General features: G+C 41.1%; 1 protein-coding gene across 2 annotated transcripts in view; it reads right to left on the reverse strand.

Moving 5' to 3' along the window:
- RPS6KA3 (ribosomal protein S6 kinase A3) overlaps window positions 1-20,550 on the reverse strand; it is a 132,397-nt gene that overhangs the window by 4,237 nt on the left and 107,610 nt on the right. For both annotated transcript variants that reach the window (XM_075594322.1, XM_075594323.1), the window contains 14 exons: window positions 19,086-19,192; window positions 18,171-18,208; window positions 17,890-18,032; window positions 16,014-16,084; window positions 11,454-11,542; window positions 11,151-11,215; window positions 9,401-9,503; window positions 9,067-9,191; window positions 7,076-7,198; window positions 6,019-6,108; window positions 5,184-5,342; window positions 3,748-3,909; window positions 3,123-3,199; window positions 1,129-1,246 (listed from right to left, as the gene is read on the reverse strand). In XM_075594322.1, coding sequence (XP_075450437.1) covers window positions 1,129-1,246; window positions 3,123-3,199; window positions 3,748-3,909; window positions 5,184-5,342; window positions 6,019-6,108; window positions 7,076-7,198; window positions 9,067-9,191; window positions 9,401-9,503; window positions 11,151-11,215; window positions 11,454-11,542; window positions 16,014-16,084; window positions 17,890-18,032; window positions 18,171-18,208; window positions 19,086-19,192 — 1,470 coding nt within the window. The remainder of the gene's footprint in view (window positions 1-1,128; window positions 1,247-3,122; window positions 3,200-3,747; window positions 3,910-5,183; window positions 5,343-6,018; window positions 6,109-7,075; window positions 7,199-9,066; window positions 9,192-9,400; window positions 9,504-11,150; window positions 11,216-11,453; window positions 11,543-16,013; window positions 16,085-17,889; window positions 18,033-18,170; window positions 18,209-19,085; window positions 19,193-20,550) is intronic.

Consider the following 20,550-nt stretch of genomic DNA (forward strand, 5'->3'; position numbering starts at 1 on the left):
GCGTATCTTTGTAATATTGCGTAGGAAAAAGCGACAGGTTTTAGATACGTTTTGAAAGTGAGAGGAGAAAGTGAAAGAGGAGTCGAGTGTGACCCCTATGGATCGTGCTGGCGCTACTGTGTGTATGACAACTTCCAACAGTAATGTGGAAGGAGGCAGTAAGGCCAGGTTTGGGAGGAAGTATGAGGAGCTCTGTTTTTGAATGTTAAGTATAAGTTGGCGGATGGCCATCCAGGATGATATAGCAGAGAGACATTCAGAAACTTTGGTCTGTACAGCAGGTGTAAGGTCAGGGGTTGAAAAGTAAATGTGTGTAAATTTTGAAACTTTGATAACCTGCTGACCAAGTCCAAAGGCTATTATTCATGCAATCTGTAATACAGCAGTGCTCCGCTTCTCGGCGATCCGCCGATACGGCGGTGCCGAGAAGGGGGCCGCCATGTCCGCGCATGCGCAGAGCGGGCCATCCAGGGGTTGCGCATGCGCGGAACGGGCCGGCCAGGGGTCGCGCATGTGCGGCATGGGGGGGTTTCCTTCTGCCGCGCATGCGCACAACGGCGCATTGCCGGTCTGCGCATGCGCACCTAACGTAAATCGCCGGCTTCACTTTCCGGCGGGTCCTCAGAACGGAACCCGCCGTATTAGTGGGGCCCTCCTGTATTCGTTATAATTTTGTATGGCTAGGTCATAGAAGTTTTGTTGAGTGCCCCACATCTAATACCTCTTCTTGTGTATGTTCAAATAGGTTAAGCATTAAAATGCAAATTGAACCTAATTTATAAATCGTAACTGTGAACAATCATTCCTAAGGAAATTCTACACCAAAAGTTTACAGTTTTTCGTTCAACCATCTATCGGTGTGTTTATTAGACAACCCAATAGGAAGTTAGTTCGGGATACCCGCCGGGAAAATAGGAAGGAATTTCTACTGTGGCCAAGCTTCACTCAATTTTTGAATACCGTGCGAGACACCCAATCACAAACACTTAGATACCATTAACTTTATGTGGTTCTATAGCATCCCATATACTGTAGGTTAAGGTTGACTGCTGTAAATAAAACAACAGTTTAATAAGAATACAGACCTGGCAGAAGGCAATGAATTGTAAACAACAAAATTGAACAAACCTTGGCGATATCAGAGACTGAATTCCAGTAACCACCACTTAAAGAGAACTTTCCACTTCCTATCCGTGCCAATATTTCTTCAGGGGTGTCATCAGGTCCATTTGCAAATGGGGTATACCTGTGCCAATTAAGAGAATACGCTTGTTAGTAGCACGTAAATATGATTTATAAATTGGTAATTTAGGAATGGGGGCATAAAGAATTAGAGTGTACCCCTTATTAGGTTTAAAGGTTCAGTCCCACTTAGCCAGTCTAAGAAAATGTTCAAATTACCTTTATTTCTCCTTTTTATACTGTGGTAGTTTTCTATTCTGAGAACGATATTTATGCACACACCAAAACATTCTTATGCACCATATTTATGTGTATTTATTTGTGCTGGAATTTGTAAAAAAACAAAAAAAACAACAACAAAAAAACCCCATAACTGCGCTATAACTTACTTTGCTACATCTATTACACATAGACCCGACGGGGGCCAATTCATCAGGGTTATTATTATATCGCTATATCTCCATCTATCTATAATATATCTATATAATAAATATATCTATATATTATATCCTCTGCTATTTGCCTTCAAAGTTATTCTTTCAGGCCTAAATTGGACATATTTAACATCAGTTGTATAAAACAAACCTCTAAAAAAGTACTGTAAATGTGTTACATTACTTTTACTTTATAGCAACGGCAATTTATGGAAAAGAGAACACTGTTAAATGACATGAAAATAAGGCACCTTTAAAATCACATGAACATTCTGATGTTTAGTATGCTAAAGAAATTTTATAGATCCTAAAGGCATTGTTTGAAATAGAAATTGACGCATTCCAGTGGTCTTCCAGAGATCATACGTTTATTACAAAAGGATCCTTTTGTAATAAACGTATGATGATGTTTGGAAGACCACTGGAGTGCGTCTATTTCTACGATACCGGTGGTTCCGCATCCAGCGAGACTGTTGTTGCGGTGCACGGGGAAGAGGTCTTCAAGGTAGAATATTGAATAAGGGCCATAGACTTATATGTGGGAAGGTACAGTGGGTTTGATATGCTGATTACATGATCGTGGAAAACGCAATGTTAAGCCAAACCACATGCCGTAATTTGTGTATGTGGGCTTTTTATTTATAGAAGTTTACTTTCCAACAACCTCTTCTCTGAAATGAGCATTAGTTTTTGCGAAAAACCTTTTTATAGTTCCCACCAAAGTTAGTTTATAAATTCACATGTTCACTTACATTATATTACTGAAAACATTTTCACGAGTGATTATTTTTGCTTTTAATTTGTGTACATCTGCATTACTGCGGCAATAATCCAGTTTCTTAATATTGAGCTAAATATTTATTAAGAGGTAATCTCACACAGCTCACAGAAAGTTGCAAGCAGCTTAAGCAGGCTTCCTTAAACATATATAACCATGCTTAAAATGCTAACATTGTGTCTTTTTGGAAAATTAGAAACATCTTTTTTTTTTTCAATTAGGACCTCAAATAAAAGGGGTACATATCAATCAAGGTTTCTTTTCTACTGTTCGTCCACCCTGTAAAGTGGTAAATAAGGGAAGTGGGGTGAGGTTGACAACAACTTTGGTTCTGCAAAGTCCTGCTTCACGCACTGAAATCATACAAAATGGAGTTGGTAGGAAGAAATCAAACACCTATCAATCAATTCCAGCTTAATAGGTTTAAAATCTAAAACACATTTACATATGTGTCTGATTTTTGTTTAAGAAGAAAAAAATAAAAAATAAATAAAAAAAGACAACCAAATTGTCAGATTTAACCACCTAAATGTCACTGCCATTGAGTCACTTTGGTACGTGCCCCCCACTGAAAAGCCTGGCAAACAGCGCGTGCACATCTGTGCCGGTTGATTTTAATCGTGTAATCATGTTCTTGTGGCTGCTTCAAACTTCAGAAGATTATTGTGCAATTTCATTTGATTTAATTTGGTCCGAGGAGAGACCATCTTTAAATAAAGTAAACTCACCCAGTTAGCATAGTATAAAGAAGTACACCCAGACTCCAGATATCACATGCAGCATCGTAGCCTTGGCGTTTTAAAACCTGTAACAATGAATGATACAATCCATACTATTATACAAAATCATAGGAGAGCTTCCTTGATTTTCTGTAGCATTATTTTAAACAATCTACTATGTGCCAATTTATTGTCAACAAATCTCAGACTTTTGCTGGATTTGCGCAACGCACTGTAACTTTTTCTACATAAATTATATTCTTTATTACAAGGAGGGCACCATTGTGTGTGGTTGTAACAGACATGAGTGCCAACCAAACAAAAAGCAGATAACTTACAAATGAGATTGCACTATAGGCATGTTCTAAGATGCTACAGACTCCCCTAAAAGCAGTGATGGGAGGTAAGAAATAGGCCAAGTACACCTCAATTACATTCCACATCGAAGTACAATAGGGATGCAAGACAGTGCCTAAGCTAGACGTAGAAAAACAGTATATCACAGACCCTTTATTAGAAGAATTTAGCAGAACAGAAGACTGATCATTTTCCTTAGCACGGACAGCGGTTTAAAAAAAAAAATGTCACTGTGTCACAATTGTCGAGGCAAGACTGTAAATAGATGGGAGAATACCTCAGGAGCGACAAAATTAGCTGTATAGCATGGAGTCATCAGCAAACCATTTTCCGCCCGGAGCTGCTTCGCGAAGCCGAAGTCACAAATTCGAATGGACTCAGGATTTCCAGACTCATCCACGTAAAGAATATTGCTGGGCTTTAGGTCCCTGTGCACAACCTAAAAGCACACACCAGCATCAAACACAAGCCGCTGCATGCAGACGTGACATTAGTCTGGATACAATGTCAGAGGAAAAAAGATTACAAAACCATTTCATTTGTAAATGTGTCATGTCTGTCCAGATGCCAAACACCGAGACATTTGTTAGCGTGCAGAATTTGTATTCATGAGAATGAAGTCTGAAGACTCCTGTGGCTACTGTCTTATCTAGTAGAAGAGATGATGGAATATAAATGATTGTAAAAGGGGTACGGTATCCTCTTGGAACCGTCGGGAGCAATAAAATGATTCTGTTTTTTTTTTTAAACCCTCCTTTGTGGCAGAAGGATTTAGGCATCCATAGGCATAGACCTATTTGTGTTGGAGATTCTTAAACCGATGTTTGCACTTTTGTTCAACACACATTGAGACCTGGATTCTACAAAACTATTCTGATAGCTGTATGAGATTATATATAAACACGTATCTTTAGGAATGGCTATGCATCACAGATTTAGCATGTCTGAATTTTTAAAAGCGGCACGTTAACAGTGTTAAATATGTAAATCTGTGCCAATTCACGTGTGAACTATTCTGCTAGGTGTAACTCAAGGAATATGCAATAACGGGACAAAAAGTGCAACAGCTTCATTATGCTAAACACCATGTCTGTTTCATGGCCATGATGTTTGGAATTTCCACAATTAATACGTCTCATTATGTAGCGTGAAGTTTTTTTTTTCCGACTGAGCACTGGCTACAGGATTAATGTTATTTCTTCCAAGTGGCAATTCAATTTATATACATGCTGCATTTAGGCTGCTTAGAGCACACTAATGTCACACCTCTTGGTTGTCTGAAAACATTATTTTAAACAAAATAAGATGCCACTGTTACCTGCCATGGCTCTAATAAAGTTAGAACACAAGTCTGTTATGCCTTTTACAGAGTTTACCCTAAACAAAGGCTTTTGTTGCATTTACATTAATATTCAATTGTAATGTAAGACAGTTCTTAAGTGGTGTCTTGAGAATCCTAAAAATTGAAGAGTTTCAATATTCTATTTCTTAAATTATTATGACGACGAGTAAAGAACTGAGCACTGAAGATCAGAGGAGAAAAAAACAACAATATAGGACCTGTTGTGACAGGGATCTATGAATGTGACGTGATGGCATCCAAGTGCCTTAAAGAGCCACCGGACATTTGTGACCACGAAAGTGCCCTGTACAATAACAGTCTTTTATTCATTGCTTGAGGTGTATTATAAATTGAAAATATTAGTTTCTCACCCATTGGGAATGGAGGTATTCAACAGTTCTAGTTATCGTGTGCAGCACAGCGCTAGCCTCTCGCTCAGAGAAGAACTTTTGTCGAAGTATTTTGTCTAATAGTTCTCCTCCTTTCATAAGTTCTGTTACTAGGTATACATACTTTCCATCATCATATACCTGCAAAATTAAAAGCAGTCTTAAACTCATGGCAACAAATACACCCTGGATCGCTAAGAGTGCTCAAAATCACATCTTAATTTGTAGTAAAAATAAGAAAAGAAAAATACAGTATTCTCAGAACAGACACCAACTTTTGACTACAACTAATATGATAGCATGCTTACAAAAGATTATATAGTATATATGTTATATATAATATACAGTACATACAGTTAGACCCAAAGTTAGTAAACAGGACTAAATCTTAAATGCAATTCAAGTTAATGGAATGTAAGGTTCGGTAATGTCCAGAATTATTTAGTAACTTTGGGCCTTGATTTATTCACATCTCATGTAATGTGCCCTTTATACTGGGTATTGAACTGAATACCCCATATTTTGAACAATAAGATCTACTCTGATTAAGTGACGACACTGCGGGATGAAAGTGACTTTTAGTATAGGAAAGGCAGTCAAAAAGTCTTAAATATATATAACAATTAGCTGAGCAGTCAAGTTTAACAGTTATCAGAAAAGGGCTCAAGGAATCTGATGCAATTGAAGTTATGCCCTTAAACTGGTAATCGAGTTTAACCCCTTGAGAGCCAGAAACGGGGCTAGGAAAGAATAGCAATGCGTTGCGGTCCCCGCTGGCATGCAAGGGGTTTATGCAAAAGGTCACCATTTGACTTACATCTTTTAATGTGATAATATTGGGATGCTGTCCATAACGTAACAAAATTTCGATCTCCTCAGTTGGATCTCTCTTACTCTTGTCAATTATCTACAAAAAGAAGAATGTTGAGTGTTACAAGAAATATATAAATTCCAAATAGTTCCAATATAAAAATATTTGGGCAGCAAATTATACAACGACTTTATACAAGTGTATGCAATATCAGCGTTTCATAGTTTATAATTTTATTAAATTAAATACTGTTACGGAATTTGAAATATGGAAATGTGGATACATTTTTACTGACTGACAACACAAAATACTTATTGGAACAGACATGTTCTGGTGTTAATAAGTAAAAGTCCAGGATTTGGAGTGTTGGGATTTCAGATTGAATTATTGCCATTGTATAAATCCTTCCATATTTACCACTGGTAAAAACATCTCAAACGCAAAGTAGGCTATGAGTTGAAAGTGCAAATATAACATGTTTCATAGGGCACTGAAGCCTAACCAATAAAAATGTAAAAATAAAGTTGTGAACAGACTAAGTATTCATACAAAAAAAAAAAAATGTAGTTGCTATTATTACATAGCAATTCTTTGACTGAATGAAAGTTGACTAACCAAAATCTACATAGTGTTAAACATATATAATGCCAAAAATCGGTAATACTGTATACAGTTGTGGTAATCACAGTTAACGTAGCTCATGCAGCTAGTGAAATTCATACTGTACATGTTACTAGAGGTATGTACACTAAAGTGTGTGTGACTTCTAATGAGCAGGAAATCAGCAGAAATTGTATGTGTGCAAAATTGAGGAGGGTTTTTAATTACAAAAAAAGCAAAAAAATAAATAGACTATCCATAAAGGCGACCGCAGACTGGGAAATGCCAGCTCAGCATCACCAATGGGCTGAACAGGCTGATAAATGATCAGGGAACTGCTGAATATGAAAAGCATTACAAAATCAGTGCCACTTACTGAGTCACAATTGGGGAAAGTAGTCGCTGTTTGGTGCTTTTATCACCAGTTATCTTTGCCTCACCACTTCAACACATCAATTCATACCTTCACTGCATACTCCATGTTTGTACCCTTGTGAATACATCTTTTGCAGATGGAATAGGAGCCCACCCCAATATCTTCCTTTAGATCATAGCCGTCAGTGAACTGGATGCTGTTTCTGTGAAGCTGGAATAAAGTTGGCATTGATCAGACATTTGTTTAGTTTCCACAATATTTAACCCCTTTAATCATCTGTTCAGAAAGACATTTTTTATTTTATCTAAAATAAAACGGACATCCATGTTTTACAATCTCAAGTCTAAATTAAAACAGAAGAACCCAAGCTCATTCTAAAGAAAAAAACAAATAGAAAAAAAATCTAATTATAGTCTAAAATTGAGGAGAACTGACTAATTTAATTGAGAATCCAAGAACCTCCGTATTTTTAATTTGTTATAATGTATAAAGCAAATAGCAATGGGGTTAAATATAGAGTGAAAAATGATTAAATATTTGTATATCAGACCAGTTTAGGATTCTTTTAAGAGGAAAATGGTAAGTGAATGTTGCAGAAAGAAAACGTGGTGTGTATATACCAGTGTGTGTATGGAGTGAGCGCGTGAGAGAGAGAGAGCGCGACCGTGCGAGAGAGAGAGAGAGCGCGCGACCGTGCGCGAGAGAGAGAGCGCGACCGTGCGCGAGAGAGAGAGCGCGACCGTGCGCGAGAGAGAGAGCGCGACCGTGCGAGAGAGAGAGCGCGACCGTGCGAGAGAGAGAGCGCGACCGTGCGAGAGAGAGAGCGCGACCGTGCGAGAGAGAGAGCGCGACCGTGCGAGAGAGAGAGCGCGACCGTGCGAGAGAGAGAGCGCGACCGTGCGAGAGAGAGAGCGCGACCGTGCGAGAGAGAGAGCGCGACCGTGCGAGAGAGAGAGCGCGACCGTGCGAGAGAGAGAGCGCGACCGTGCGAGAGAGAGAGAGAGCGCGACCGTGCGAGAGAGAGAGAGCGCGACCGTGCGAGTGAGAGAGAGCGCGACCGTGCAAGAGAGAGAGAGAGCGCGACCGTGCAAGAGAGAGAGAGAGCGCGACCGTTCGAGAGAGCGCGACAGTGCGACCGCGCGAGAGAGAGCGCGACCGCGACCGTGCGAGAGCGCGACCGCGCGCGAACGTGTGAGAGAGAGCGAGCGCGTGAGAGAGAAAGCGAGCGCGTGAGAGAGAAAGCGAGCGCGAGAGAGCGAGCGTGAGAGAGAGCGTGTAACCATAAGAATCAAAGACAGGATGCAGTACTAAGCGTTCAAAAGTCATAAGAGGTAGGTAGAGTAAATCAAACCACAAGGTTCTCTGCACAATAATCAGAACGCGTCTGCTCCTCACTCAGAAGGGTGAGTGAGGAGCAGGCGCGTTCTGATCTGCATCCTGTCTGTGATCCTTATGTTTACATATTGCATTTATTTTGCTACATTTATCTCTTTCTAGTATACAACACAAAAATAGTGGAGGATATATTTGTCTTAACTTATTCATTTAGACTTACACATTGTAGCTATCAGAATTAGTGGAGGGTTTATTTCTTCTTATTTGGGGCATGTTTGTGTTCTTGTGGGTTCTGGGAAGTACCCTTCTGTCCCTTTTGGGACGAAGGGGAACGGGCCTGACGAAGGGGTATATATATATACCCACCTTTTTGTTGTTGTGCCCCCTCCCCCCTTTTTGTGTTCCACTTTTTTTCCCCACACACCCCGTATATGGTACTACCTTTATGTTATTATAGTTTTCTTTGTGTGGCATTGTATGCTTTTTTGATTAATTTGTGCATATATTAAATTTTACCTTTTTGGTTCTATACCAGTGATCTGATTTCTTTATATAGGGAGTGCTGGACTATTCGGTATTCTATATTTATAGATGGTTTTTCTTAATATATTACTGCTGCTGTATTTCATGCTCCAAAGCATTAAGACCTTACACTACACATTTCCAAACACCAAGAGAAATGTAAGAAAGTAATCTGTCACCGAATTACAGGGTCACAATCATGGAACAGTACATAAACTTACCGGAACAATGCCATGAACCCCGACTGTTTGCATGGCCTGGTTTTCCTCCTCAGAGGCTATTGCCACAAAGCTAAAACCTCGGAAGAGCTGATGTGCGTTGGCACTTGCAGGTATACCAGGAGAGTCTGCGGATATACAGCCACAAGGAAGCTATTAACAGTTTTCACTAAATCCTTTTTTTCTTTTTGGATGGGTACACAGGGTTGCACTGCTTGCTGTACAACGGTGGCTTCATTTACTACTGAAACATGTAAGCTGCATACAGATGCGATATATCTGTATATAACTATATTGTACTCAAACAAGTTGCTTGAAGAATAATAATATGGCTTACCTTTTGGTGTTTTCGCTGTGAATTCAGGATCGAAATAAAATGTGTCTTCTGGCCCACCAGTAGCTGGTTTGAAAGGTGGCTGAATTTCTCTCCTAAATAATTTCTACATGAAAAAACAAACAAAACCTGGAATATTATAATATATAAATATATATATATATATATATATATATATATATATACACACATTTTCTTCTAACAACAACAACTATATATATATATATATATATATATATATACACACACACACACACACACACACACACACACACACACACACACACACACACACACACACACACACACGTGTGTATATATATATATATATATATATATATATAATGTTGTTGTTAGAAGAAAATGCACAGTAGTGGCAGTATAAATGCAAGCATATGCACAGTCGAGTCCCCACAGCAGTGGTAATTAGACCGTGCCCTGGTTGGATAGTAGTCCTAGTTGCAGCTTTAAATGTAAACGGTCCTTTCTCCGCTTCTTCACAACATACCTTGTAGAACATAAGTGCAAGAGAGACCATATTCATGGTGCAGGTGGCTTTAATTGGTAATAAGTATAAATGGAGTAAATGGGTACTCAATACAAAGCTTTAAAAGGTGCATTGGTATAGTCCTTTATCAGGTGGTGTCGGGACACGACTTCCTCGTTTGTGGATAGCACAGCTGCAGACCTCTTTCAGTTACCTCACTGGCGTCTCCTGCCTCTTGGTTCGGCGCTCGAGTGGCGCAAGCTTCATGATGTCACGGGGAGCTGGACACAGACGCAACCAGCAAACAAACTGTTGTCATGGCAATACAACGCGTTTTGGAACCTGCACTCCTTTCTCAAGGTATAAACGGCTGCTTCAGGGTCTTAAGGTGCATTCCTTTTATAGTCCCACCGTGGTAAATATAATTAAATGGATTGGTCTTATGGTAGTGTTTAACATGTGCAAGATACAACCCCAGTGGTTGGTTACATATACAATTGGTGAAACACCATCAGACCAATCATTTAATTACATTTTCCAATGTGGGACTATTAAAAACGAAGGTACCTTACTACCCTCAAAATGAACGAAGAAGCCGTTTCGCGATACCATCTGACACAGGACTATACCAATGCACTTTTTAAAGCTTTGTATTGCGAGTACCCATTTACTCTTGCACTTATGTTCTAGGAAAAATACGCACACTCGCACACGCAGCAGACACCTAAATAATGGTGACCAAAAAAATAAAGCAAGTATGAATACGCTATAAAACTCCTAGCAGTGCTGTAGGGCAACACATGAAAAATATATATAAGAAAAAAAGATCCGAAACAAGCACTCTGGTTACTACAAAATATAGATCACTTTATTTCAATACAAGTTAAAAAGACAGCTTAAAAACAGAGAACCCCTCCAGCCCCCTAGAACCGCCTACAAAATACACTCAATCAGAAATACTGAGTAAAAAACCTCTAAGGTAAGCAATGAGAATCATAGGTGTCAGTGTAATTAACAGAGTATTGAGAAGAGCTCCTGTAGGAGTCGAAATATCGATAGCGTTGCAATAAACTATTTTTTATTTATTTAAAGTCCTGGAGTGCCTCCTTCCACCTTTATTATATACAACCACCCTCCCCAACACAACCCCCCCCCCCCTCCCTTCCCCAAGAGTTATTGTTCTCTGAAGGGTCAAGCCCTTTTGTAGTTTATTTTTGTTATCTTGAGGGAAATTAGATTAGGGATCGCAAGAAGATAGTTACTCACATTCCAATCTATTGTTGAGAAAAAAGGGTGTCTCTTAATTTCTTCTACACCATCTGGTCCAGCTCCTGTGAAAATATGTATTTTTTATTTTTGTATAGTTTCTTTTTCACATGAACAATGTACAGGAACAAATTGTATTTCTCACACCCTAATTTTACTGCACATATTAATGGTCTTAAATTGTATTCAATCATTTTGTTGAATACCTTCCGTGCTGAGGGAACATGCAACACAAAGTTAAAATAATCCTTTAGGTGGCAAGCTATTTGTGCAGTTGAAATACATTTTCATGATTTAGCTCACCTAATCTGTTAGTAGGGTTTCTTTTGAACAGCATGCGAAGGAGACTCTGGGCCTCTGGAGTTAGAAACTGAGGCATCCCAAGCTTGGCTCTAAATATGAACACAAAAACTTGTTAGAAAAGAAAACAGACATCCAATGATTACATTTGAGGTAGGATTCTCCAGAACAGAAGAGTGGCTTAGTGGTAATACCACTGGCTTTGGTATGGGAGAATAAAGCTCGAACACCAATGCTAGTACTTTACGATCTGGAAAAATAACTTGCTCCCTAGGACTCAGGCAAATTTCACTCATTCACTTATTAGTCTTGCAATTGTTTATTAGGGTTTTATCCATATATAGGATATGGCTGTACGCATTGATGAATGGAAGCAGGGATACTATAATGCTGCATTCAATGCAGATCATCTTTACTTAACACTTCTTCCACATTCCAATGTTTACTATAAAAATGTTGGGAATACTTTTGTTTCTGGTGGGTACAACACTTTAGCACTGTTGAGGCAGCACCCACACGAATTCACGATGCTATTTGTGATCTGAATTTTGATAAATGTGGTATTTGAGAGCAATCTGAAAGTCTTACATTTGAATCGTCCTACTTTATGGAAGCAGTTTTCCCTGTCTCCATCTCCCATTCTTTTACATAGGTGGGAAGTAGGGGGTGTCTGGAGCTGGACCGCATTTATTTCAGCTCTGGGGACCTTATGGTTCCCGAGATAGACATGTAAACGTTAGTACTGCCCTGACCAGGGAAACAAAGTGTCAACCCCTCTAACCTCATACCCATCCCGTCACCCTCCCTCCTCTATCCCATTCTCCCGTGCCCTTTGGAATGCACGCTCCCTTTCTAACAAGTGCCTTACTGTGCATGACTTCTTTTTCTCTCACTCCCTGCTTCTCTTTGCTATAACTGAGACTTGGCTCACTCAGTCTGACTCTGCTCTGGAAGCTGCCCTCTTTCTCCCACACGCCTCGCCCTGATAGCAGGGGTGGAAGCGTGGGGCTCCTCTCTCTGCCATTACCGAACCGTTGCTATTCCACCCTCTCTTGTTTTCCCCTCCTTTGAGGCTCACACTGTCCAGATTTTCTCCCCTCTCACTGTCCACGTGGCGGTCATCTATCGCCCACCTACCTCTACTCATTCCCCTTCTGCCTCTCTCTCTCACTTTGAATCCTGGCTCTCTTTTCTCTCCTCAGACTCCCCTGTTCTTCTCCTTGGGGACTTCAACTGCCACATTGATGACCCCTCTCTCCCTTGGGCCTCCCGCTTTCTATCTCTAACCTCTTCTTTTGGCCTTCAACAGTGGACTGCAGCCAGCCACAAGGATGGCCACTACCTAGACCTGGTCTTCACTAAACTGTTCTCTCTCGGATTTCTCCATTTCCCCCCTTCCTCTGTCCATCATCTCATCTCATTTTCTCTCTCGCTTCTCCAACCCCATCTACCCCTCACTTTTGCAGAGACCTGCACTCTATTAACGTACCAGCTTTTGTTTCCACTTTAAGCTCCTCCCTCAGCCCTACTCCAGACCCGACAACCTGTTCAAGAACTACAACTTTGCCCTATACTCCTCTCTTGATCTACATGCCCCGCTTTCTCTCTGCCATTCTCGCCCTTCTAACCCTAGAACCTGGCTAAATTCTCACACGCATGCTGCGTTCCGGCACTCTTTCCTCTAAAAGCCTCCGGAGGAAATCTCGCACTCTCGCAGACTTCCTCCACTACAAATTTATGCTATCCTGTTTCAACTCTGCTCTCAGGCTAAACAACAAGAGAATGGGACGTCACTCAAACCATAATATCAAAATAATGTATAGAATGCCTGGTGCACGGGGAAAGGGCAATAATATAACAAAAAAAAGTGACAGAGGTCACTAAAGTCCCCTATTGGTTGCACTCAAGGCAGAAACAAATTACATAACTAAAATATATAAATATCCTCAGTATGGACTTAAAGTCCCAGATGGAATGAAATAAATGCTAGAGGATACAATATCCACTGAAAGACTAATGTCTGAAAGAAAATAAACATAATCCATAAAAGGACCATATACAGTATGTCCACAGAGAATATCTAGTGGCCTAAAGTATAGTGGCCTAAAGTATAACAATGACATCCAATATTAAAATCCTCTAGCATTTATTTCATTCCATCTGGGACTTTAAGCCCATACTGAGGATATTTATATCTTTTAGTTATGTAATTTGTTTCTGCCTTGAGTGCAACCAATAGGGGACTTTAGTGACCTCTGTCACTTTTTTCGTTATACTCAGGCTAAACAAAACTACTTTTCTCAACTAATCAACACGCACAAGTCTAACCCACGCCGACTCTTCTCTGTCTTTGACAATCTACTCCGACCATCCTCAGCTGCCTCTTCTTCCTCCTCCATCTCACCTCAGGACTTTGCTTACTATTTCAAGGAAAAGGTGGAATCCATAAATCAGGACATCCCCTCTGTTTCTTCCTCCCATCCTACACCTCTTCCTAACTCTCCTCCTGCCTTCCTTGACTCTTTTTCCACTGTCTCAGAGGAGGATGTGTCACTGTTGATCGCCTCTTCTCCCTCTACCACTTGCCCTCTTGACCCCATTCCCTCCCATCTCCTAAAACCTCTTGCACCTACTATAATCCCTACGCTCACAAACATTTTTAACTCCTTCCTCTACTCTGGTGCCTTTCCCGCCTCCTTCAAACAAGTCATACCATAACTCAAAAACAGCAAGCCTGACCCTACCCGTCTTTCCAACTATCAGCCGGTCTCCCTCCTGCCTTTTGCCTCTAAACTCCTTGAACACCTTGTATTCTCTCGCTTGCTCCATTTTCTCAACAGCTATTCTCTCCTAGACCCTCTACAATCTGGCTTCCATACTGCTCCCTCGACCAAAACAGCCCTCACTAAAATAACCAATGACCTGCATGCTGTCAAAGACAGAGGTCATTACACTCTGCTCATATTACTTGACCTCTCTGCAGCATTTGATGTGGTAGACCACCCTCCTTCACATTCGCCATACTCTTGGTACTCGTAACAAAGCTCTATCCTGGATCTCATCCTACCTCTCCCATCGTACTTTCAGGTCTCTTCTTCAAACACCTCCTCCTCCATTGACCTCTAAGTGGGGGTACCCCAGGGCTCTGTCCTGGGACCTCTCCTCTTTTCTTTGTACACAATCACTCGGTGACCTAATCACATCTCTTGGGTTCAAATATCACCTCTATGCTTACTTTTAAACCCCTGACCTTACACCTGCTGTACAAACCAAAGTTTCTGAATGACTCTCCGCGATATCATCCTGGATGGCCCTCCCCCGACAAACTTAGCATGACAAAAACAGAGCTCCTCATACTTCTTCCCAAACCTAGCCCCACTACCTTCTTCCACATTACTGTTGGAAGTTCAGTCATACACCCAGTAGCGCATGCACAATGCCTAGGAGTTACACTTTATTCATCTATTACATTCAAAACGTATCTAAAACCTGTCGCTTTTTCCTCCGCAATATCACAAAAATAAGCCCTTTCCTCTTTTGCTCGACTGCTAAAACTCTGACTCAGGCTCTCATTCTCTCCCGTCTCAATTACTGTAACCTCCTGCTGTCCGGACATCCTGCTTCTCACCTGTCTCCCCTACAATCTATCCTAAACGCTGCTGCCAGAATCACGCTACTCTTTCCTAAATCTGTCTTGGGGCCTCCACTGCTGAAATCCCTCTCCTGGCTTCCTATCAAATCCTGTATAACGAATTCAATTCTCCTCCTCACTTTTAAAGCTTTACACTTTTCTGCCCCTCCTTACATCTCAGCTAAATTTCTCGCTACGCACCATCCCGACTCTTGCGTTCTGCTCAAGGATGTCTTCTCTCTACCCCCTTTGTATCCAAAGCCCTTAAACCTTTCTCACTGACTGCCCCACACCTCTGGAATGCCCTTCCCCTCAATACCAGACTAGCACTCTCTCTATCCACCTTTAAGACCCACCTTAAAACACATCTGCTTAATGAAGCATACGAGTAGCTCCGTGGCTAATACTATACACCTGATGCATAAAACTTGGCCCCATGCAGACGCACTTACCAGTATGCCCTCCTACTGTATCTTATCTGTATGTTCCTCCTACCAATTAAATTGTAAGCTCTTCAGCTCTATGTCTGAAGCACTTATTTCCATGATCTGTTATTTGTATTATTTGGTATTTATATGATTGTCATGTGTATTACTACTGTGAAGCGCTATGTGAATTGATGGCGCTATATATAAATAAAAGACACATACAAAGTGGAAATCTAAATCTCGCGCATTACGTGGGTCAATAGGAAACAGTGACCTCTTCCATAGCGGCTTTCTTTTGGCCTGTGTGACACTGGTATTTAAACAACCAGGAAGTACCGGCGCTAGCTTTGCCAGTATGCATTTTGGGGACCAGGGGGTCTTCTGAGCTGAAAATAGTGCAGTTCAAAATAAGGGGGTGGGGGAGAAACTGCTGCTTTAAGCCAGATTATTTCTGCACAAAAAAAAAGTATTCGCTATCTGCTTGTAAAACGTAATTGCTCTCACTTGAGAATCATGGTCATGGTTTCTTTTCGGTCTTTTCCTTGGAAGGGTAAGGTACCAGTTAGCATTTCAAACTGGGGAGAGAATAAAATAAATCAGTCACCTGCACTCACTTCCACACAGTTATCTTGTAAGACAGGGGTAGCGAACACCAGTCCTCATGTGCCACTAACAGGTCAGGTTTTAAGGCTCTCTTTCCTTCAGCACAGGTGGCTCAGTCAAAGACAGCCACCTGTGCTGAACCAGGGATATCCTGAAAACTTGACCTGTTCGTGGCCATTGAGGACTGGAGTTGGCCACCCATGTTTTAAGAGATTTAAAAACTGAACAGTTTTCAGGTATAGACCTATATGTTGTGCTACAGTAGAACAATGTTTTCAGTGTCCAATGCATCACTGTCTGAAACAACTTTGCTGCTGTTAACACCGATAAATATTGTATCGTAATTTATATCAACCACTCTGCATTTTAAACAGGAACTCAATCAGCTACTTTTATCTTCGAGACACTGAAATTAGGATGTACAAGCATATTAAACCACAAATAATGATATTTAAAAAAAATAAAAAAAAAAAATAAAAAATCCTCGGCAGTGGGCCATTTGGATAAAAATAAAATGGAGTTACAACCACCTGTAATATTTATCCTGTAAATTCTCCACTTGTTCTTACAAAAATCATTTTCTAGCTCGGGGTAAAATGTACATGCCAACTTCCGGGACTTGCCTATAAAATTATTACTAATCTAATCACAAAAAGGCCATGCGAAAAAGACAGTTCATCTTGAAAACATGCAGATTTTATTCTACCCCAAAAGTTATAGAAATGGACTTTATTGGGGGGAAAAAAAACAAAACGGTAATAACCTAGATAAAATAAGAGCAATTTGTACATTTTGTCATCGGAAAGGATTTATACATCAATTTGCTGAAGGACACGGACAATTTCAGTTTATGCAACGTCAGGTTTTGGAATGAGCTATAAAAATACTGCATAAAACAGTTTAAATGATTTATCTTGATAAAAAAATAAAATTGTACACATTAAAAAGATTAAATGTGTGTTAAGTTTATTTCTAGGTTTGCCAAGTGGAGCCATTACACAGTTACTGGATAGAAAAAGCCAGCGTGTATGATTAGTATTCGCACCAAAAGCAGATGGCAGACACCTGCAGGTATAATAATAATGAACACAGAATGACTAAGGAACTGCGTGCTGCTAGAGCAGTGTTAATAGGAGAAGCAAATTATTCCTTTATATTAGTTAACTAAACCCTTTTCTTGGCTTCTTTTACCAACTCACGGTCTGTTTAATAAATGTAATATTCACCACGTCTGTGTAATCTGCTCCTGCCACTACTGCCTTCAGGAGCCTGTCTGCAATTATTTCCCTTGTTTTCGATGTGGCACACTAAAGCACAACAGCAGTTATTCTTAAAGAGGCACCGCTGGGGAATGGCAGCTTTAAATGTCTCGCTGGCCAATAGGAAGCCATGACATCATCCCTTGCAGGACTTTTAAACTGCGCAGAGATACTGGCACCCCCTTCAGAGGCAAGTATCTCAGGAAGCAGGGGATCCCCAGAGCTAAAATCAACGCGGTGCAGCTCCGGAGACCCCCTGCTTCAAACCTATTAAAAAAAAAAAAAAAAGCTTGTCCCCAGGAGTTCTTCTTTAAGAGAGTCAGATTTACTTCTTAGCAGAATTGGCAAAATGATACTGATAAACAGAAAAATGAAGACTCCGGCACTTACAAATAAACACAAAGACAAGCTTGCCTACTTTCTGAAATGGACGATAGGTGAAATACAGTTGTACTGGTTCAAGTGAACAAGAATGACATGATAACACAATGTTTTTAATTGTTAATCAGGAAGCTTACCATAAGAACACCAAAAGACCACCAGTCTGCGCTCTGCGTGTGGCCCCGGCGATTTACTACCTCCGGAGCCATGTATTCCACTGTGCCACAGAAGGAATATGCCTTCTTTTCATGGTCAATAGACTCTTTACTGAGACCAAAATCTGGAACAAAAGTTTTGACAAATCAATCTATAGTTTAGAGGGCCAGCTTCTGTCCTCTATCATTTGTCCACTTTATTTTTTTTTTTTTTAACTTTCCCATCTTTTTTTGCTTTTAAATAAAAAACATTTTGTACACACCGGTTAACTTGATGTGTCCCTCTTCATCAAGCAATATGCTAGAAAAAGGAAGAAAATCACCATTAGCCATAAAGCAATGTTTTCAGACTGTTTAGGGGATATAAATACCCCCCCTCTAGTTCCTATTTCACAGTAACTGGAAATGGTACAGAAACACAATGGCTCTGAACGTTATCAAATCACACTTTGGCCTAGTATGGAATGGAGAAAGGATTATGGTTTACCACCATAGTCCAGCAGTGCCAAAAGAACTCACATTGTGATGTTACATTTGTTCCTAAGATAAGCTTTGCAAATGTAGGCCCAAAAGACCAAGTGTGTAAAGCACAAACAACAACAACATAACAGAATATAAACTACAAACTCCTTTTGTTAGTAGCTAATTGAGGAGCTCACCAAATAGTAGGGTGACCAGAAATCCCGTTTTTTGGGATTCTGTCCCGACTTTTTCGGGCTCTGTCCCAGATTTGTTCTGGCGAGCGGCGACTGCACGTGTGAAGAGTGCTTGCCGACCGTGCATGCACGATTGGCACTTCCAGGCTGCTTGTGCGCATGCGCGATGGGCACTTGCAGTTCACGAGCAGCCAGGAAGCGCCGATCGTGCATGTGCAGTCGGCGCTAACATTTGTCCTGGTTTTTGCTGGGAAAAATTTGGTCACCCTACCAAACAGAGAACAGAAATCTGGTAGGTGCCTAAGGAGGAGTAATAAGGAGCGTTAAACACGTTTAAAATCATTATGGAGGCCATTACACATTTTTTTTTCAATCATTTAAAGTTGACAAATGGTAATTAAAGGCAATTTGTATGAAAACTTTTTTGACACCAATCACACTAACCAAATCTGCAATTTCAAGGGCTGTGCTTACATTTGGGTCCAAAGTAAATTAAAGGAATTTGTTAATGTAATGTCTTACTTTTCTGGCTTAAGGTCCCGGTATATTATTCCAAGTGAATGCAGATGGTCTAAAGCCAGTGCTAATTCTGCCAGGTAATACTTGACATCTTCTTCAGTGAACATAACCTAATAATAGAAAACAGAATTGCCACATTAGGAACCCTTCTTGAAAAAAAAAAAGAAGCAGTGTGGCTACATAGGTTCAAATAGTGCAGGCTTCATCTGAGGAAAAATATAAATGTTAACTCCACTGCACACCTCTTAGGCCTCGGTCCCGCTGCGCTCGTTGGCACGGGCGGCCATGTCGCGAGTTCCCCACCAACAGGGGAATCCTCGCGAGCCGGTCCCGGTCCCCTCTGGCGGCACAGAGCACTACACGCTGTGGCGCGTCAGCCGCTAGGGGACACAAGAAAATGGTGATGTCTAGCGTTGACGCATCACGTGGTGTGGCTGTGAGCCAATGGGGAGGGGAGGCTTCGGGAGGAGGAGAGGCTTCGGGGAGCGGGGAGGAGTGTGGAGTGAAAGCGTGAGTGCCTGTCTGTGTGTGTGTCTGAGTGCCTGTCTGTGTGTGTGTGTGTGTGTTTATGTGTGTGCCTGAGTGCCTGCCTCTGTCTGTGTGTGTGTGTGTGTGTGTGTGTGAGTGCCTGCCTGTGTGTGTGTGTGTGTGTGTGTGTGTGTGTGTATGTATGAGTGCCTGCCTGTGTGTGTGTGTGTGTGTGTGTGTGTGTGTGTATGTATGAGTGCCTGCGTGTTTAATACTTACCCTCAGCAGCTCCAGCCCGAGCCCGTGGAGGGAGGGAGGGGGGGGGAGTAGCGGGTCCCTCCGCTCAAGCCACGCCCCCCCTCCCTGTCAAACCTCCCACTCTCGCCCACCTCCCGCTCCCTACAGACCGCATATCGCGGTCTGTGTATGTCAGCGCACCGCCTGTCTGCAGTGCGGGTGCGCCGACTCTGGGAGCGGGGCCTTAGCCTTATCCCCTCAGAAGACATTGCTCATAAGGATTTTACGACTGGAGCTTGAAGTGGAAACCTATGAGCCAGTGAAGTTAATCCACGGAGGAACCAAACAAGTATTTGGTATAGTCAACCTATGATTATGTGGACGGTTTATGCACAGTCTTTGCTTTGTGTACTTGTTAGGGAAATGTGATATAATTAAAAAAAAAAAAAAAAAAAAAATGGTGTTGTGACTCACAAAAGCCCAACAAAAACTTGTTTAAAACCGGCAAAAAAATCTGCACCGAGTTTGGGAGAGATGACCAGACTATTTGATTTATGGTATATAATAAGTTCCACAAGGGTGCTATTTCTCAGTGCATAAAAAAAAAGTATGGGAGGAAGAACAAGTAAGAAACTCCTTATCAGGCTTGTCAAAATTGGTTAGTGAACCTGAACGTTGAAAAACCGCACTAACCAGTTATACCACATTTTATTAATCAGCATGGCAGCTGTGTCTAGTTCTCATGTAGCACTGCACAAACCCT

This window comes from Ascaphus truei, chromosome 3 (assembly GCF_040206685.1).
Source record: "Ascaphus truei isolate aAscTru1 chromosome 3, aAscTru1.hap1, whole genome shotgun sequence".
Classification (NCBI taxonomy): domain Eukaryota; kingdom Metazoa; phylum Chordata; class Amphibia; order Anura; family Ascaphidae; genus Ascaphus; species Ascaphus truei.